Source organism: Daphnia carinata, chromosome 1, assembly GCF_022539665.2.
Source record: "Daphnia carinata strain CSIRO-1 chromosome 1, CSIRO_AGI_Dcar_HiC_V3, whole genome shotgun sequence".
In the NCBI taxonomy this organism is placed as follows: domain Eukaryota; kingdom Metazoa; phylum Arthropoda; class Branchiopoda; order Diplostraca; family Daphniidae; genus Daphnia; species Daphnia carinata.
In genome coordinates, this window is record NC_081331.1 from 11,144,898 (window position 1) to 11,164,785 (window position 19,888).

The 19,888-nt window shown below is 38.1% G+C and overlaps 4 protein-coding genes and 1 long non-coding RNA gene across 11 annotated transcripts; 3 read left to right on the forward strand and 2 right to left on the reverse strand.

Annotated features, from left to right (window-relative positions):
* Window positions 1–17: 17 nt before the first annotated feature.
* Window positions 18–10,257, forward strand: LOC130691827 (dedicator of cytokinesis protein 9-like). Of its 6 annotated transcripts, none has more exons than XM_057514824.1 (34): window positions 18–122; window positions 337–493; window positions 546–662; window positions 725–897; window positions 956–1,252; window positions 1,336–1,505; window positions 1,573–1,742; window positions 1,816–1,965; window positions 2,161–2,346; window positions 2,418–2,584; window positions 2,660–2,818; window positions 2,881–2,960; window positions 3,020–3,273; window positions 3,353–3,703; window positions 3,776–3,973; window positions 4,369–4,428; window positions 4,672–4,701; window positions 4,931–5,179; window positions 5,255–5,395; window positions 5,477–5,623; window positions 5,688–6,065; window positions 6,137–6,366; window positions 6,429–6,532; window positions 6,594–6,798; window positions 6,857–7,188; window positions 7,251–7,523; window positions 7,584–7,865; window positions 7,926–8,276; window positions 8,355–8,617; window positions 8,682–8,828; window positions 8,893–9,103; window positions 9,171–9,343; window positions 9,401–9,516; window positions 9,587–10,257. In XM_057514824.1, exons 2-34 carry the CDS (start codon window positions 395–397, stop codon window positions 9,825–9,827), a joined length of 6,504 nt encoding a protein of 2,167 aa, XP_057370807.1. In that variant the 5' UTR covers window positions 18–122; window positions 337–394; the 3' UTR covers window positions 9,828–10,257. The 6 variants fall into 6 exon arrangements, with proteins under 6 accessions (XP_057370807.1, XP_057370814.1, XP_059353322.1 ...); XM_057514831.2 differs by having other exon boundaries at window positions 35–254; XM_059497339.1 differs by having other exon boundaries at window positions 35–254; window positions 4,372–4,428.
* Window positions 10,258–10,287: 30 nt separating this feature from the next.
* Window positions 10,288–11,664, reverse strand: LOC130691915 (WD repeat-containing protein 91-like). Its single transcript, XM_057514955.1, has 6 exons — window positions 11,505–11,664; window positions 11,305–11,428; window positions 11,104–11,244; window positions 10,930–11,045; window positions 10,653–10,855; window positions 10,288–10,560 (listed from the first exon to the last, which is right to left on the reverse strand). Exons 1-6 carry the CDS (start codon window positions 11,622–11,624, stop codon window positions 10,413–10,415), a joined length of 852 nt encoding a protein of 283 aa, XP_057370938.1. The 5' UTR covers window positions 11,625–11,664; the 3' UTR covers window positions 10,288–10,412.
* Window positions 11,665–12,834: 1,170 nt separating this feature from the next.
* LOC130696562 (uncharacterized) lies at window positions 12,835–13,657 on the forward strand. Its single transcript, XR_009002672.2, has 4 exons — window positions 12,835–12,928; window positions 12,994–13,112; window positions 13,297–13,398; window positions 13,463–13,657. It is a non-coding gene; the product is annotated as an uncharacterized LOC130696562 (long non-coding RNA).
* Window positions 13,658–15,190: 1,533 nt separating this feature from the next.
* On the forward strand, window positions 15,191–16,974 carry LOC130696456 (uncharacterized). The gene is made up of 6 exons (XM_057519533.2): window positions 15,191–15,278; window positions 15,337–15,476; window positions 15,547–15,730; window positions 15,793–15,886; window positions 15,956–16,138; window positions 16,210–16,974. Exons 1-4 carry the CDS (start codon window positions 15,215–15,217, stop codon window positions 15,855–15,857), a joined length of 453 nt encoding a protein of 150 aa, XP_057375516.2. The 5' UTR covers window positions 15,191–15,214; the 3' UTR covers window positions 15,858–15,886; window positions 15,956–16,138; window positions 16,210–16,974.
* A 321-nt stretch (window positions 16,975–17,295) lies between these two features.
* On the reverse strand, window positions 17,296–19,030 carry LOC130693635 (WD repeat-containing protein 91-like). 2 transcript variants are annotated; one of them, XM_057516826.2, is made up of 6 exons: window positions 18,871–19,030; window positions 18,671–18,794; window positions 18,469–18,609; window positions 18,295–18,410; window positions 18,018–18,220; window positions 17,296–17,925 (listed from the first exon to the last, which is right to left on the reverse strand). In XM_057516826.2, the coding sequence occupies exons 1-6, from the start codon at window positions 18,988–18,990 to the stop codon at window positions 17,778–17,780; spliced, it is 852 nt and encodes a 283-aa protein (XP_057372809.1). In that variant the 5' UTR covers window positions 18,991–19,030; the 3' UTR covers window positions 17,296–17,777. The 2 variants fall into 2 exon arrangements, with proteins under 2 accessions (XP_057372809.1, XP_059353531.1); XM_059497548.1 differs by having other exon boundaries at window positions 17,742–17,925; window positions 18,014–18,220.
* Between the last annotated feature and the right edge of the window lie 858 nt (window positions 19,031–19,888).

The following is a 19,888-nucleotide window of genomic DNA, read 5'->3' on the forward strand; positions in this document are numbered from 1 at the left end:
CGATAGATGGAGTTAATTCTCGTATTTCTGTTTGGGTGCCGCAGCACTCCATATAAAAATTCATAATTTTATTCCTTTTTTAACAAAGTAGAATTGTTTACGTTACGGTTGAATGTAAGCAGGTACTATTATGTGACCTTGTGAAAAAAAACTTTTTTAGCAATTGTTTTATGAGAAAACAGATACATGAGAACACATTGGCAGTATACAACTTGCTCTCTGAGCATGGTTTTTTTATAGCTGATGTGAATAAGGTGTGCCATCAGCGACCTTTTCGCCCAATAGCCCTTCCCAGAAATGAAAACTGTCCAGTTTTAATATCAAGTTCTATTTCAGGTAACTAGACTTCCTTGGTTATCATTTGGATGCAAGAGGAAAATTTAGCAATGCAAGAATGGCTGAACGAAAATTTAGTCGTGGCCTCAGAAAACCAGGCATGGCAGCTCAGCTTAGAGAGTCAGTTTCTCAGGTTGTCAGAGAGACAGCCGTACAGGTAACCCAGCAAATTTTTTTAATGTGTCCATAATTAATATATCTCTCTTCAGAGCAAGCCCCAAAGGGCTGAACCTATAGACTATGAAGCCGTCCTGGCCAAAAATCGGATAATATTTAACAATGATCCCCACAGAGAGCTTCTTTTATATCCACCAGAGGATGTCTCGGTAAGTGTTTCAGTTAATCAATTAGATAATAGAGACAACTAAGCCCTTAATGTTTTGTGTAGCAAAGTAAAATGGCAAGAGAATGCCGCACAACTAAGTCGACAGTACCAGAAGAAATTCTTCTAAATGAAGGCAGCTATTTCACACAGAAATGTGCCCAGTTCTACATATGTGATTGGTCCATTGTTTCGTACAAGTACTGGGCCTACAGTGGTAGCTGCCTTGATTTGCCAAGGTATTTGAGGCCATCATCAATTTTGACTTCCGCTGATACATTATTTTTTGTTCTTTAGGGTTGAAAAGCTCAGCCTACTTAGTGATCCCAAGCATGAAATAGATATCGAAGGAGATGCAGATGACGAGATCTTTTCCCCTGATTCTATACCCACTGTAGAGGGATATCTGCTTAAGGGACCTGAAGGAGCGTCGGAGAAAATGTTTGCCAACATTGCGACGAAATCATTTAAACGCCGCTTTTGTATACTTCGCCAAGATATTGCTGGGTCATATTTTTTTGACATTTGCAAGGAAGATAAAAAACGAGATGCTGCGCTCTCCATATGCCTTGATGAATGTGAAGATATTGTGGCGTAAGTTATAACTCAGGCCAGTGTGATGTCCACTGGGTGGTTGCGTATTGTTTTATAAAAGTAAGTTTTGGGCTTTTTGATAGGAATAAAAGGAAAAACAAGTTTGGATTCCAACTACGTCTGAACAATCAACGATCTTACGTGTTTGCCGCCAATTCCGAAGTTGAATTAAATAATTGGCTGGAAAAACTTTCAATGGCGGTTCAAACCAGCAAGCAATTTGGGGAGGACAGAAGAAGTTTGCCGGATCCCGGTAAGATGTCATTAAAACTAATTTTACTTCGGTTAATACTAATTTAACTCTACGGCAAAACGGCTAGATCTTGCTTTGCAACCGTCTAAAGACCCACCTTCTTATGGCACTTTACGATCATTGGAGGCCTCCTTGAACCCACAGTTAACAAAGTACGCACGTGAAACTGAAATGTCTATCAGCTTAGCAAGAAGAGAACATCGCAACCTTCTTTTTAATCTAAGTCCAATTCAACCGGTGAGCATTTATCTTGACAATAACTTTCCTTGTTCTAATTTTAATGTTTTTGATATAATTGGATTACTTTCAGTACCTTAGATCTAATGATAGTTTAATGCAAGCTGGTTCCAAAGTAAAACCTTTTGAAGACAATTTTGGCAATCGTTTCTTTGCACGACTTGAGTCCATTAACTTCCGTTTGCAAGCTCCAATCGATGGCGACAAAGGACCGCTTGGCCAAGTAAGCTGTTTTTGATTTGCATAATTTTTCGTATATATATTTTTTGTTTAAATTTATTTATGTTTGATTTCATTTTATTTTATTTATTGTTTTACTTTATTTATAATTTTTATTTACTTATTTATTTATTTATTTTACCATTATGTTTTCGTGTAATATATTTATGTATTGTGGAATATTTCTGGGTGGCTGTAGGTTGAACCGTATTTTATAACTTTGGCACTATACGACTTGAAGCTGAATAAGAAAATTTCAGAAGATTTTCATTCTGACATCAACCACCCGCTTATAAAAGCATCAATACAGTCAATGCAATCTAATTCCGACGAACCAGATACAGTTTTTGACATTCCAAGCGATTGGCTTGCTTTTCCAAAGCAAGTACGTATGTAGTTCTCTTAAATTTTTTTATTAATTGCAACGATGTTTCTTTACCGATTTCTTATGTGTAGGCTATTTTTAGTGTAAGACATTGTCACAACGAAGTGTTCCTAGTTGTCAGGATAGAGACAATCCTACAAGGATCAGTCGTCTCCTCTGCCGAACCTTATGTAAGACCAAATCCAGATCTGAAAACCGGATTAAAAGTACAAAAGTCGGCTCGTTCCTACTGCAGTAGGTAAGGACACGACTCGCGCCACGTTTCTCTTTTCTCTGTTTGGTATATTATTTTACATTCAGTTTTCTTCTCCAGGTTAGGCAGATATAGGATGCCATTTGCTTGGGCTGCTCGGCCCTTATTCCGTTCATCGGGAGAACTTGATACGATAGGCGATATACCAACAATATATCGTCAAGAACCCCACCGTAATTCTGATGAAGACTTACTGAAAACATTGAATGATTTTAGGAGGTAAATAAATTATTAAAATCACCCTGCGAAATGCTTCTTAATTTGGTTTTATGTACGTTTAGACCTGAAAAATTGAGCCGTCTGACAGTAATTCCGGGGAAAATCCGAATCACAGTTGATCATCTTAAAGAAAATATACCAAGTAAGAATAACCTTACTCTCCTACGGATGTTCCATAGAATTACCTTCAACCCAATGCAGATATGTTAAATACATCGCTGGTGCCCATCAAGCCATTTCCACTGCCTCCTGTTCAGGAGCCTACAATCGAAATAGCAGAATTTCCATCTCTTCGTGTGGAAGACGCTTACCCTTATATGAACTACGTAAATCACTTGTACGTTTACCCTCGGAATCTCAAGTATGATACACAAAAAACCTTTCATCGTGCTCGTAATATTGCCTGCGTGGTTGAATTACGAGATTCCGATGCTAAAGATGCACAACCATTAAAGGTAGTTTAAAGCATTCTATTAAAAATTCCTGTTTGATTTAGTGCCTAATAATTATTGATGGAAACGATGCAAATTTTAGAACATATATGGTCAAGTGGGACAGTTGCAGATGGTCTCTCAATGGGTTTGTTCGGTCTCTCACCACATCACTTCGCCTTGCTGGATGGATGAAATCAAAATTAACCTGCCAACTCCGCTGAATAACAAACATCATCTGCTTTTTACATTTCTTCACGTTTCCTGCGATTTGAGCAAGCAAAGGAAAGATCGTGAAAATAAAGAACTTCTAGGTCCAGAGGTAGTGGTGGGCTATAGTTGGTTACCACTCATGCATAAAGGACGATTGCGAGTAGAACAACAATGCCTTTCTGTGGCAGCTCACCTCCCACCTGGTTATTTGTCGTTCGAGCCCCTGGGACTAGGCAGAGGAGTAAGAAACATTTAACACACACTTTAATTTTTTTATTATATGATAATTTCTTATTGTATCGTTCACATATAGTATGCGGGACCCGATATTAGATGGGTTGACGGCCAAAAACCGATCTTTCAGGTTCATCTAGAACTCGTGTCGACTGTCACTGCCCGTGATCAACACCTGCACAATTTCTTTCTTCACATGGCGAAATTGAATGACACACGTTCAATTGCATCCCTTTTTCCTACAGCTGCAGAGCTAGATGCCCATAAGCCGCTTGAGGTAATGTTACGCAGAAGCAACATTTCTGAACGAATTTAGGAGTTGGCATCCTAAGTAATCTTAGAAACGCCTGCGAACACCTGAAGGTTTGCAGGACGGCCCTTTGAGCCAATTATCGATACCAAAAAAATGTGATTTGGTTGGCCAAAAAAAGGCTGTGCTATGAATGCCGATTCCCTTTTCGACTTTTTTTTACCAACCTGCACCTTGTTAAATTAACCAGAAACCTTACCATGATTTCGGGTTGGTTTGTGTTTGACCTTTCCTGTGACTTGCGGGCAGAATGCCATTTTTATCAGTCAGTTAAAATTTAATTAAATTACGTAATTACAAGTTGAAATGGTAAGTGCAAAAATGTTTTCAAATTTTAAGACGATGTCTGATTAATTAATTAGGAGGCGCCCAAAAGTCCGGCAGTTCAGGATGGATCCCGCGAGTTGTCAAAACTGGTGAAGGTATGCACACATTTTTAAACCCAACTACTCTCAATAGTTTGCAAGAAATTGCATGTTTTAACTACCAACAATTTTGCTACTAGCGATGTGCCTGAATTTTAGATTAATTATTGGTTTTATTTCACAAAAAAGATTGCTTGTGTTATGATAGTCTTTGCAATTTAACCTAGACTTATATTTGCGTCCCCTCCGTCACATATTTTACAACCATACTTCGATTTTAAACTACATTTTGTTACGCAGGCTTCGGACTTCGTGTCCAAGATCGTCAAGGTGGGAGAATTAATCTATAGTAATCCTTAATGCATGCACTACTCGCGTTCTAATGTAGCTTGTACATAGAAACAATTGGTTATGGCTTTTTTTCTGTTTTTTTTTTAATCAACAATATGTGTTGAATTTTAGTATTGCATGCCATAAAATTATTGGATCTGTTTTCAGAAATTTAAAGGGAAGTAGTTAGAAAATTGCATTTTTCTCATTTTCTGTGTTATGTTGTCAGGCCCTACATGCTGTTGATGTAACAGAAGTAGTCCATCACCTCCCTGTGGTTTTAAACCAATTGATGTGGCTGATGGTCCGTATCAACAGCGAAGAGTTGTCGGTTAACGTTATAAAAGTACTCATCCATATCGTAAATCAACTTCACGAAGTCAACAAAGCGAGTATTTTGGATTCCTACTTAGAGTACGTATTTGTAACTCCGACTCAAAGCGATTCAGCAAACAAGGCCACGGTACATGAAGAAATGGTAAATTTGCTAGTCTGTTTCCCTAATCCAAATGAAGCCCATTTTATTGTCGTTTTTTTTATTCTTTGTTTCTAGGTTAAAACGTTATGCGTCCTTTTGCGACCTTCTAACACTGATTTCTTAGTCATGCACAAATTCCTTCGTCATGCAAATTTCTTTCTGAAACTTATTACCCGCAGCATGGCGCAGCATATTCTAGATAGTGGAAGGATAAAAGTAAGTTCCAATTGCTAACTTAATTCTCCAGTGAAACAACTGTCAAATGTATTAACTTTTTCGCGTGGTAACCACGATTAGATGCAGAGACAAGAGCGATTCCATATGGATTACATGCGCAATGTGGAGAGTCTCATCGAAACCATTTCACCGCACATTCAAGTTAAATATAAAGATTTGCCGGACGAAACGCGTCATGCCAACTTAGCGATAGCTGAGTTCATTAAGGTAGACTAACATATAAACTTTTTCGTTTATATAAATATTTAATTGTTCGTTTCCTTGTCGATAGAAATGCATGTCTTTGATGGATCGAGGTTTCGCCTTCCGACTAGTCAGCATATATCTTAACACCTTCCGGCCAGATGACCCACGAGCTTTATATGAGCTCAAGTTTCAATTTTTGCAATCGGTGTGCTTCCATGAACACTACATCCCATTGAATTTTCCCCGTGCATCCAATTGGGCAGCAATGCAAAAGAATATGAAGGAATTGGACGTTGAGTTCCGACTTTGTGACTCCTTCTGTCGAAGCCATTACTTAGCTGGACTGATTTTGCAAGAGGTCAGCTCTGCTCTGAACGAAGTGGCAGACATTCGCAGAATCGCGTTAAAATGTCTGAAGGATTTATTAGCGAAACACGAGCTGGATGATCGCTACCAGAATAAAGTAATTTCCATTTTACTTTTTTCTTAAGTGTAATGTTTTGCTTCATGTAAAATGTTGGGTTTCAATCATAGGGTCGTCAGAGTCGAATAGCATCGCTTTATCTACCTTGGATTTTCATAGTACTCGACAACTGGAACAGGTTAAAAGTTTTGTCTTTGGAATCCACTGCTTTACCCAGTTCGGCGGCCTCAACAATCGGATTTTCTAGTGTAGCGAGTCCTTCCGTGAAAACAGGAAAGTCACTTTCGCTACCAAGGAATATCAGACCCCCTGTTCAGACACCAATGAGTTCGTGGAAACGGTATGAAACAATATTCAGTCACTTTAATTCCAGCCATCTTGAATTTTATTTTTTAATCTTAGACATACGAGGACGGGAACTCCCCTGTCTCAGACGTCGTCACCTGTCCGTTCTGAATTCAATTCTAATCGCAATTCTTCATATTTAGCCATCATTGCTGGCCAAGGTAAAACATATTTTATTGAAATAATGTGCAGCAGCATTGTTGAATACCGTTTTTACGCAAGGAGTACCATGTTCCAGTAGTCGAGCAACACTGACTAATGGTGGCTCAGTAGGTAGCCTCGGTGAATCTGACAGTTCTTCGACAATGTCGATCGAAACTTCCGTTCGAGAGTCACCGGAGAACGAAAAAAATATTACGCTAACAATCCCGCGTGAACCCACCGATCCAGATAAAGCTGATAAAGACAAAATTAAGACACATTCAAGGTACTTCGTCACCTGGTACCCGATAAAACATTTAAAAAATTATTTCTTGCCTTTTCAGAAGTACGAGTGTTGTAATATCCAATGCACCAGTTATCCGTTACGACAAGCTACAACCGGATGAAGTAAAGGAAGTGTTACTGTGCCTAATGTATGTCCTCAAACACGCCGATGAAGAAGCCTTAATTTCCTGGTGGCATAATGCCTCGCAACATGACCTTATTTGCTTTTTCCACATTCTGGAACTGAGTTTGCGGCAGTTTAAATATTTGGGAAGAAAACGGTTCGGACTAATTGGCGATGGAAGTTCCTCTAAATCCTCAACACTTCCACCTCGGGTTCCTCCACCAGTATTTGGTTCCAGACCATCCACGTGCTACGAACCAGACAGTGGTAATAGCATTTTTATCGCTAATTTTCTTTCTCGCGTTTTAAGTCTGATTTTTTAAAATCAGCATCATGCTCAGATGGCGATAGTACATACCGGTCTTTATTGGAATCCAATCTAACAATCGAGGTTGGCCTTATAGTCCTTGATGCAGTAGGCCTTTTTTGCCTACACTTCAAGGAGGCACTGCTGAGTGAGGATGGAGATAATCCCCTAATGAGAAAAGTTTTAGACATCTATCTGTCGTTCCTCCAGATCGGCCAATCAGAGAGTCTTGCGAAGCATGTTTTCGCAGCACTACGAGCGTTCATCAACAGCTTTCCTCTTGCACTTTATCAAGGTATTCCTTTTAGGTTAAACCGATGTCTTCTACTAAATTAGCGTCTTATTGTTACAACAGGTAACGCTTGGCTTTGCGGTCGCCTGTGCTGTGAGCTATTACGATGCTGCGCTAGTAAACTGTTGATGGTGCGACAAGAGGCCTGTGCTGTCCTTTATTTGCTAATGCGTAGCAACTTCGAATTCAGTGGACAAAAAGCCTTGACACGGGTTCACCTGCAGGTGATCATTTCCGTTTCTCAGTTGCTTGGAGAAATTGGTGGCCTAAATAGCAGTCGCTTTGGAGAGAGTCTCAATGTTATTAACGGATTTGCCAATAATGACAAAGCAATGCAATCTACTGGTAAGTTACAACCAAGTAAGTACTGAACCTTTACCAATCCCAACTATTTGTCCTTCACAGTGTTTCCCGGTGAAGTTCGTGATTTGACTAAGAGAGCACAGACGGTGCTCAGGGCCACCCTGCAGATGCGCCAACAGGCTCAAGATCCTGAATTACTTATCGACTTGCAGCATAGTCTGGCCAATTCATATTCTGCTACACCTGAACTGCGAAAGACTTGGTTAGAAACGATGGCTCATCACCATACTCGCTTGGGAAACTGGTCCGAAGTAGCCCAGTGCCGAATTCATGTGGCAGCTCTTATAACCGAATATCTTTATCGCCGAGAACTCCGACAAGTGGGTTGCCAAACATTCAGCTCCTTGTCGCCTAATATTGTACAAGATGAAAGCAATCTTCGCCTAGATACTGGTTTTTATAATACGGAATTTATTCCAAATATTTTTGGGTAGTTTTGTTTAGCAACTATATTAATAGATTTTCTTAAAGGTATCCACGATACCCAGTACGACGAAGCTATGTTGCTTGAACAATTGGAAGAATGTAGTCGTGCCGTGGAGAAAGCCGAGCGCTACGAAATGCAACTCGAAATCTATAGACTAATACTACCAACTTACGAAAAACAACGAGACTATGTGGCATTGTCGGAGTGTTTCAGTGTTCTTTCACAAGCGTGTTCTCGAGCCACGGAAGTCAATCGAACCGGGAAAAGGCTGCTTGGTACCTACTACCGAGTTGCGCTCTATGGAAAGGTATTGCAGAAATACTTGTTAACATGCTGTATTACGGTTTTTGTTATAGTTTGTTTTTTTAAAGGCCCGATTCGGAGATGAAGCTTGTACAGAAAACATCTACAAGGAACCGAAAGTTACCAGTTTGTCCGAAATTGCGGAGCGTCTAAATAAGATGTACTGTGCGAAATTTGGCGCGGAGCGAGTGAAATTAGCTATGGACTCAAATCCAGTTCGTTATTTTGCTCAATAGTTATAACGTAAAAGAAGTGTCAAAATTGACCTTTTCACTTTAGATTGAAGAGAAGGATATGGATCCGCAGATGGCGTATGTGCAAATTACACATGTTCTGCCTTATTTCGAGGAAAATGACTTGGCAGATCGTGTCACTGAATATGAACGCAACCATAACATAAATCGCTTTATGTATGAAATACCTTTTACTACCGACGGGCGAGTAAGAGGAAGCCCCGAAGACCAGTGTAAGAAACGGATTATATTGACCAGTAAGTAAATGTTTATGATAATGAATTGATACTTTAAATATGAAACTCCTTCTTTTCCTTTTTAAAGCCCAGTACTGCTTCCCTTACATAAAGAAGCGACTACGAGTTATCCAACGTGAGTCCTACGATCTTTCACCGATTGAAGTAGCTTTGGACGAAATGCGTGCACGCGTTAAAGACGTTGCGGAAGCGGTGCGTACAGTGCCCACTGATCTGAAGAAGCTGCAGTTACGCCTACAGGTAAATAGGGTGTCTTGATTTTATTAATAGCTTTCTCATGTTCAATAATTTTTCCAGGGAAGTATCAGTGTACAGGTTAATGCAGGCCCGCTGGCCTACGCATCAGCTTTTCTTGTTCGCAACATCAATAACTATCCGGAAGAACAAGTCCAGCAATTACAAGAGCTTTATAGGTTTGGCACACAACTGATAATTAAGCAGCAATCCAAAGACGTCTTATTTACTACATCACATTTGTTATAGGGACTTTGTGCACATATGCGGGGCTGCTTTAGAGCTGAATGGGAAGTTAATCTTACCAGATCAGCGGGAATATCATGAAGCTCTACGGGCAAGCTTCCGAGAGTTGGTGAGTTCGTTAGGCGATATTCTTGATGACCCATCACTCTACAGAGACTGGGACGGACTAAGCAGTTCGAACCCATTCATCAAACGAAATTCAGTGTTGGTTTTCTCTACTGGTGGTAACTCTACGGATGCTTGAATACTTCTACGGAGCAGTCTCTCTTGCTGCTTTCTCCTGAAGCAATTACGGTTGCTTTCGTCACCAGGCTATTTTTCTGGAGAACGTTACATTAGTAAGTAAATTCTTCTTCCTGTTTCACTCTGTAATTGTTTTTTGGAGACATATGGCCACATTGGAATCTCACGTTTAGGACTGTGTTCAGTTCTAGTAGGTGAAAATCCTGATATAGATCTTTGAATTCCGTCGCAATACTCCTTTAGACAATCGTTTTTCCGAAGGAGCATCACACACATCCTAATTGAATAGGTTAATATCTCCTCAACTAATGTATAAATGTTTTCATCTGATCCCTAAACTTTTTCTCGACTTCACGGACACCGAGATACAGTTGTATCTGTATAGTACCTTTGTGACGTTGTTGATTTTCTAGAATACATCTGTTGACCCATAGGTAATCTTTTCCTTTAACGTAAAAAAGTTTTAACGTAAAATTTTTTTACTCCCGGTCAAACTAGGATCATCACGTTCAATTTCGACAAATTCAGTACAAAAAAAAAGACGAGGCTATAGTTTTAAGTTGTCACTTGACTGCCGTGTTTCCGATCAGAGTCGATTCATAGGGGAAGAAGAAGCCCTTCGACCAGCAAGCGGAGATGTGTTAAGTGAACCACCGAGTCCTGTACTGTTCGTCCCAAAACCACGTATAAAACTCCTGAAGGAGCGACTGTGACTGTCAGCTGGCGATGTGTCACTGCAAGCAGATGCAGATTCAATTAGATACCTTTTTTATGATCACATTCGAATGTTCGAGGTGTAGAGGTAAGTGAAATAAGGCTTACTTACACAGGAATGAGATAAAATTCATCTATCAGATCAAGACCAGGAGGCAAAGTATCTGATGAAAGTATGTTAGCACTGCAGGACTCACGAGAATCGCAAACATTTGATCTGGCCAACTTCGACTTCAGTTGATCATTTTCAGCTTGCAGGCGAGTAACGCGCGCTGCCTCTTCATGGTATGTAGTCAGTTTTGGCTGAGGTAAGCACTAAAATGTGATGACATAATAATAATGTCTATGTATTAAATATTTAAATAAAGTGGATCTTAGCGCTAGATTACCTGGAAGGAAATAGCTAATAAATTATGCAAAGAAATTAGCATTGTGTCCTGCCATTGTCGAGTAAAATAAACCATGTATGTGGGATTTTCTTCTGGATTTTTTATGAAAGGTAAGGCTATAACCAAACAAGACATTAGTCAAGGCTAAAAACACAGGCTTTGTTTATAACCAACCAAACCAGTCTTTCCATTCAAGTTGATGTTGTAATTCATAACCAAGTTTTTCAAAAAACTCATGGATTTTCTCTTGTTTACCATTGACACATGCATTAATTAGATACATTCGCAACAGTGAATTCTCCATTTTCTTAATGGCTTGGCAAAAAAAAAACCATAGTTATTAAATTAAGAGCAGGAAAAGTTTGGAAATCAAACCTGGCATGAAATTCTGGTCCAGTCGTTCAAACACAGACTGGTCAAAATGATTCCAATAATCTTTAAGCCCATGCAAGTCATACAAGGTAATATAGTGAACAAATTGCTCGACTATTTTATCTGGCTAAGCAAAACGAGAAACAAGATTAATCTGACAATTAAGATTAATTTAAAACAACGATTTCTTTCTATCAGCTTACCCGAAAAGCCTTATCTTTTTCAGATTTCACCTCTGTATCTAGAGCACGTACAGTTGATGTGAAACCCCTGAACAAGAGGTATTCTTTTACCAATTCATCCATTTGCTGAACGCACGACATTTTTCATTACTCCTACAAAACATCGAACATAAACATTTGGTTTCTGACATCTTACGGCAACAATAAGCGCAGTGCGTGTAAACTGTGGAAATACGAAGAGGAAGGATAAAATGTATGGCAATCCGTTTTACCAAAACAAAACAAAAAAAAATATCGCATTTTTTTTTCTTTTTTCTCCCTTAGCCATCTACGTCGTCTTGGTAACTACATAAATTCGTAATGGTAGCAGCTAGTTAGGACGACGGCAGCTAGCACACACACACAGACAGCAGCAGTTAATAGTTATGGATAGGCTTGACGGTACTGGCGCGCTAGCATTCTGTCAAATATTCGGTGTAATTTTGTTGTTTGATACTTCAACACATTAAAATAATTCGAAAAAATCCTACATATTGAATCGAATATCTCTTTTATTATCAGGTTTCATTATTTTATTAACCTAGATACTCGTTCATGGAATGTAAATTAAATTCGATGACAGCTGAAGAATCGCAACATCAAATTCTTGTATGTCATACATTTCGTAACGTTCATCCCTCTTCAAGAACTCATAAAAGTGTTTTTGAATTTTTTTTTATTGATTTTCAGGCAATGATTGAAAAAGTCAATAACTCATCAATGACCACACAAGTTTACGCGAGTGGCGAATTCCTGTTTGGATTTGGGTTTCCCATGCCGCAGAAGAAGGGGAAAGAGTAAACTGGCAACAATGTAGATCTAAACTCCTTCTCCTGGGTTTTGGCACACAGCAGTCCGAACTTTCTTATTTTGTTACGTTTCCTTCATTAAATAACTAATTGTCGGATTCGCATTTTACCGTCAATTAGCTTTCACTATTCCTTTTGGTATGTACCAAACAGTGTAAGACAAGGAACTTAAAGGTTGGTGTGCAACAGAGGTTAAAACATTTTGAAGCATATTGTTTGGATATCTTAAGTGATAGTGATGGGAGCTCCGTTATTTTATTCAGATTCGTAACATCATCAGTTTAATAAATTTTTAAAAGGCTACATTCAATTTCTGTAAGAGTGTTCAATGGGAAATACTTCATTTTATGTTTCACTAGGAAAAAAGATGGAAGACTTGTAAATGAAATGCCAAAGTGCTCTCTTGCAATGCCAAGTAAACCATGAATTGACAGTTCCATGTTAAATTTAATCTATACTTCAACCTTAAACAAACAAATTGTTTTAATCTGTTCAGGTTTCAAGAATTAACGTGCTCAACCACATTGCTCTACTGTAAAATGACCAGATACTGCTTTGGTTGCCCATGCCAGTATTTCTCTAGTAAAACACTCTTATGTGAGCTTAACGTAAAATTAATCAGCAAAATGTTTTATTACGACACATTTTCTTTCTTTTCATAGCTGAATGGTTGTAGTGAATTTGAAAAGGATTCTCATTGCGGCCAGCCATCCCAGATTTAAGAAAGGTTGGCAGCAAAGGTGTCAATTTTCATGATTCGTCAATCACATTCCAAGTTGAGGTAGGGGTGTGTTTCTTATTAAATTTATATTGACTTGATGATGAGTGAAATGATTGCCTAATTACAAATGGCAGCTTGTCTGCAAGTTTACTTTAAACATAACACTTTCACGTACATTTGACACAGCCAATATTATCCTTATTTGTTCTTAGTTTGCTATTTGGTTGTCTAATTGGAATTTTAGTTTTTGAATGAGATTCAGGGTTGATGTTGCCGGTGTTACATTAAAGGATTAAGTTCTTATTCACTAACATTTCAAGGACCAATGTCTTCTTAAAATTTACTTGTAAGTAAAAATGAAGCTTTTATATAATTATGTATTATCTATGTAACTCTTTCCTATTCAATAGGAAAGGATTTAGTTCATTCTGTGAACATATCTACCAACGATGCAAGCTCCGATGGGACGTATCGTATATTGTGCGTGTATATATCAAGTCTGTTATGATTTGCAGTATCTCTTCCGAAGCTTCTCTCAGAAGAATATGCTAAGCAATCAACTCACGAATCATATAAGGTACGAAATATATATATGAAATCAAGAATTTTTATGCTTAATGGAGTTTTATTGTCTTTTTGTAGAATAATAATAAATTTTAATCTGAAAAGGTTCCTTGTTTGGGGCAAGGTACTGAATAAAGTATTATGATTGGATACACTACATGGAATTTCCATACTTTATTCACGTTCTCATTTAAAACCGGTATTTAATATTTAAAAAATTCAAGTGCATATCTGGGCTCCCTTCCTTTCCGTAGCCCCGTTTCCCCTTGACTCATAATAAGCCCGTAGGGGGTCATGCCCCTACTGTACGGTATATATAAAAAAAAACATACACCGAGGTTTGGAGGGCTCTGGCCGGAAAGGGGACGTGGGGGTCCGCTTAGTCCGATGAAGTGTTCATGGAGGGCTCTGTGGCTACCCACAAATCCGAATTAAAGGTTAATCGCTCCTGTAAAAATGTTCCATTTCTTCGGCTCTTCTTCCGGCTTCTCTTAGCCAAGCACCGGGTAATCTCCCCGGTGGGTCAACCAAGGCAGTGTCTCCCCCTGCCTTGGTTGGCGGCAACTTTTGAAAGGGTTGTTTTCCCTTTCGAAAGTTGCAAAATCATTTACGTGTGCAGAGTAATGTCAATACAATTTTTTTTATTTAAAAAAAAGCAAGCATATATCTTTTTTACTTTTGTCAAAATCGGAAAAAATCGAAATCTCTCGGATTGCGAAGAAAATCCCACCGTATAACCCAATTTTAACGCTGATTCAGAAAAAGCCATTTGTTTTTATCTCATGTAAGCCGTTTTTGAAATAATCGTCATTTAAAGATAAAGTCGGGCTTATTTTTTTAGACCCAACTTCCCCGTTTTTTACGTTTTATTCAAAAACTATGAGTCCCACGAGAAAACAACTCTCATATTCGTGATGCTTGTTCAATTCTGCATCGAAACCATGTATTTAAAGCGAAATCTAAAATTTTGCCAAAATTGAATAAGTAAGAAGGCCTTCTCACTTTTCCAATTTTCTTCAAATCCTAGATTTCAAGAAAAATACACTATTCCGATTTGAAATTGATCGCTGATCACAAAAATGGGGCATATTTTTATATCAGGCCTCTAGTTTTTAAATTAACCGTAAAAAACAGAAAGTCGGGCTTATTTAGTCGGGCTTAAAATTTTTATCGGTCAGTGTATGTAGAGAATTAATTAGAAACGTGACCGTTAGATGGCGATAGCAGTAAAACAGAAAAAAAAGGCCCATATTTTTTATTTTTATTTTGGGTAAAACGGATTGCATATATGGCAATCCGTTTTATATGGCAATCCGTTTTACATAAAAAAAAAAAAATGGCGGAAAAAAAATAAAAAATCGCACTTTTTTCTTTTTTTCCGACACGTAGCCATCTACCGCTCAGACTCATTATTACTGGCGTAGGCAATTTCAGTCCATTGGATGCCATTCGCAGTTAGTTCAGTAGCGTGGATGGAGGATAACGCGTGGCTGGAGGAACAATTGAAAAATGGATAAGATAATACAACAAAAGGATGATAAGTATAAACATTATTCTATTTGTTTTGAATTATTAATTATTGTTTATTAGATCAAATTATGGACCTGCAGGCTCAATTATTGCAACAGCACAAAATATTAGATAACAGCAAAGCTAAGGATGGTAAGGCCTAATACATAATGATTCTATTTATTTGCTTTTATTGATTTGTGTTTTGTAGCTCAAAGTTTGAGTCTACAAGCTCAGCTAGGGGAAAAGAACAAATTGGAACGGAACAGTTTCCAAACAGTGAAGGAGGTTTTTCCAAACTCAAACCTGACTGAACATGAGGATGAATTGGCATTAGGCGAACACAGTCAGGTACCTAAACTTTTCAAATAAGAATTCAAAATAAGTATAGAATTTTAACAAACAATTATTTATTGTTTAGTTATTCAGTCTACCACCTGACAGTGTGTTAAATTTAAATTCTGTTAGTGCTGCACAAAAAGAATCGTTAGTAATCAGCCCATGCAGTGAAGGAAGTGAACAATTGTGGGACCGTATTTGGGCCAAAAATGGGTGTGGTATGGAAACCAAGATATGGCACAAGTTCAACATGAAACATGGATTAGGTACTTTTCGGTTTTATGTCTATTGAAAAAGTATTTTTAATGCTATTATTTTGCATTCACAGTATTTAATGGGGGATCAAATCAAGTCTGGAAGTGTTACAGGATGGAAGAGTCAGCCTACAGATGAAAAAACACTGAGAGTGCATTACCATTAAGGTATGAGGTAAAGTAATAGAGTATGCAAATTGTCTAATGAGAAGTACCATCTTGTGTTAATGAATCCAGTACAACAGCAATCCTTTATAGTTCTGTCACAGCTAGAAACCTCAAATAATTCTGCTTCTCTGTCTAAAGAACAACTTGTCCTTTACGTTCAGAGTGTTGGGGAAACTGGGTACTTAAATGGCCCTAAAGATGTTTTAATTTTGCTGCCATTGCAGAGATGAACATCATACATGGACTCTTTAGGTATGAAAGGATTTTTCTTCAAATAATTTTGAATTTATGACGAAGCATTTCTCCTCCTTTTTGCCAACCAGGTCTAATCTACCAAAAAAAATTTTATCCAAAAGGAAAGGATTTTCATGTACTGGGAACACAACTATCAACAATGCAACATTGTACAGGTGCTAGTTTATCATTCAAGAGCCTTATACAATGATGTTAATCTGCAATTTGTATGTCCTTCCCCAAGCTTCCACCAGAAGTTGAATCTGAGTCATGTAAGTTACATGATCAACAGTTGATATGTTTAACGGTGTTGTTTTTCTTTTCTCAATATAGGTTAATAGTAACATTGCATCTGAAAAAATTCTTGGTTGGGGCAAGACACTGAATAAATTGTATTGATTGGATGGATGACATGACATTTCTATACTTAATTCGGATTCCCCAGACGGTATTTGATATTAAAAAAATTGAAGTGCATATCTGGGCTCCCTTCTTTTCTGAAGCCCCGTTTCCCCTTGACTCGTAATAAGCCCGTAGGGGGTCATGCCCCTACTGTACGGTATATATAAAAATAACATATACCGAGGTTTGGAGGGCTCTGGCCGGAAAGGGGACGTGGGGTGCCGCTTAGTCCGATGATGTGTTCACGGAGGGCGATGTGGCTACCCACAAATCCGAACTAAAGGTTAATCGCTCCTGTAAAAATGTTCCAAATCTTCAGCTCTTCTTCCGGCTTCTCTTAGCCAATCACCGGGTAATCTCCCCGGTGGGTCAACAAGGCAGTGTCTCCCCCTGCCTGGGTTGACGGCAACTTTTGAAAGGGCTATTGTGCCTTTTTAAAGTTGCAAAAATAATTGTAATGTGCAGAGAATTGTCAATAAAATTTTTTTATAAAATATTTTTTGCAAAATTTGTTTCTTTCATTGTCTGTGTTAGCTGTGTTCACACATTACATTTATCAACTTTTTTTTTTTTGTTTTGCTTTATTTATTTTTGTGACCTGTGATGGTAAGCATTGTTTCCATTGGTTTATCGTTTATCTGTAAGCATTCAATTATTATCCAGGGATCGAACCCTGGATGTTCGGCGTACCGCGCCGATGCTCTACCAGTGAGCCATGAATCATATGATGACAAGTTGGCTTTTTTCTGGAGAACGTTACATTAGTAAGTAAATTCTTCTTCCTGTTTCACTCTGTAATTGTTTTTTGGAGACATATGGCCACATTGGAATCTCACGTTTAGGACTGTGTTCAGTTCTAGTAGGTGAAAATCCTGATATAGATCTTTGAATTCCGTCGCAATACTCCTTTAGACAATCGTTTTTCCGAAGGAGCATCACACACATCCTAATTGAATAGGTTAATATCTCCTCAACTAATGTATAAATGTTTTCATCTGATCCCTAAACTTTTTCTCGACTTCACGGACACCGAGATACAGTTGTATCTGTATAGTACCTTTGTGACGTTGTTGATTTTCTAGAATACATCTGTTGACCCATAGGTAATCTTTTCCTTTAACGTAAAAAAGTTTTAACGTAAAATTTTTTTACTCCCGGTCAAACTAGGATCATCACGTTCAATTTCGACAAATTCAGTACAAAAAAAAAGACGAGGCTATAGTTTTAAGTTGTCACTTGACTGCCGTGTTTCCGATCAGAGTCGATTCATAGGGGAAGAAGAAGCCCTTCGACCAGCAAGCGGAGATGTGTTAAGTGAACCACCGAGTCCTGTACTGTTCGTCCCAAAACCACGTATAAAACTCCTGAAGGAGCGACTGTGACTGTCAGCTGGCGATGTGTCACTGCAAGCAGATGCAGATTCAATTAGATACCTTTTTTATGATCACATTCGAATGTTCGAGGTGTAGAGGTAAGTGAAATAAGGCTTACTTACACAGGAATGAGATAAAATTCATCTATCAGATCAAGACCAGGAGGCAAAGTATCTGATGAAAGTATGTTAGCACTGCAGGACTCACGAGAATCGCAAACATTTGATCTGGCCAACTTCGACTTCAGTTGATCATTTTCAGCTTGCAGGCGAGTAACGCGCGCTGCCTCTTCATGGTATGTAGTCAGTTTTGGCTGAGGTAAGCACTAAAATGTGATGACATAATAATAATGTCTATGTATTAAATATTTAAATAAAGTGGATCTTAGCGCTAGATTACCTGGAAGGAAATAGCTAATAAATTATGCAAAGAAATTAGCATTGTGTCCTGCCATTGTCGAGTAAAATAAACCATGTATGTGGGATTTTCTTCTGGATTTTTTATGAAAGGTAAGGCTATAACCAAACAAGACATTAGTCAAGGCTAAAAACACAGGCTTTGTTTATAACCAACCAAACCAGTCTTTCCATTCAAGTTGATGTTGTAATTCATAACCAAGTTTTTCAAAAAACTCATGGATTTTCTCTTGTTTACCATTGACACATGCATTAATTAGATACATTCGCAACAGTGAATTCTCCATTTTCTTAATGGCTTGGCAAAAAAAAAAACCATAGTTATTAAATTAAGAGCAGGAAAAGTTTGGAAATCAAACCTGGCATGAAATTCTGGTCCAGTCGTTCAAACACAGACTGGTCAAAATGATTCCAATAATCTTTAAGCCCATGCAAGTCATACAAGGTAATATAGTGAACAAATTGCTCGACTATTTTATCTGGCTAAGCAAAACGAGAAACAAGATTAATCTGACAATTAAGATTAATTTAAAACAACGATTTCTTTCTATCAGCTTACCCGAAAAGCCTTATCTTTTTCAGATTTCACCTCTGTATCTAGAGCACGTACAGTTGATGTGAAACCCCTGAACAAGAGGTATTCTTTTACCAATTCATCCATTTGCTGAACGCACGACATTTTTCATTACTCCTACAAAACATCGAACATAAACATTTGGTTTCTGACATCTTACGGCAACAATAAGCGCAGTGCGTGTAAACTGTGGAAATACGAAGAGGAAGGATAAAATGTATGGCAATCCGTTTTACCAAAACAAAACAAAAAAAAATATCGCATTTTTTTTTCTTTTTTCTCCCTTAGCCATCTACGTCGTCTTGGTAACTACATAAATTCGTAATGGTAGCAGCTAGTTAGGACGACGGCAGCTAGCACACACACACAGACAGCAGCAGTTAATAGTTATGGATAGGCTTGACGGTACTGGCGCGCTAGCATTCTGTCAAATATTCGGTGTAATTTTGTTGTTTGATACTTCAACACATTAAAATAATTCGAAAAAATCCTACATATTGAATCGAATATCTCTTTTATTATCAGGTTTCATTATTTTATTAACCTAGATACTCGTTCATGAAATGTAAATTAAATTCGATGACAGCTGAAGAATCGCAACATCAAATTCTTGTATGTCATACATTTCGTAACGTTCATCCCTCTTCAAGAACTCATAAAAGTGTTTTTGAATTTTTTTTTATTGATTTTCAGGCAATGATTGAAAAAGTCAATAACTCATCAATGACCACACAAGTTTACGCGAGTGGCGAATTCCTGTTTGGATTTGGGTTTCCCATGCCGCAGAAGAAGGGGAAAGAGTAAACTGGCAACAATGTAGATCTAAACTCCTTCTCCTGGGTTTTGGCACACAGCAGTCCGAACTTTCTTATTTTGTTACGTTTCCTTCATTAAATAACTAATTGTCGGATTCGCATTTTACCGTCAATTAGCTTTCACTATTCCTTTTGGTATGTACCAAACAGTGTAAGACAAGGAACTTAAAGGTTGGTGTGCAACAGAG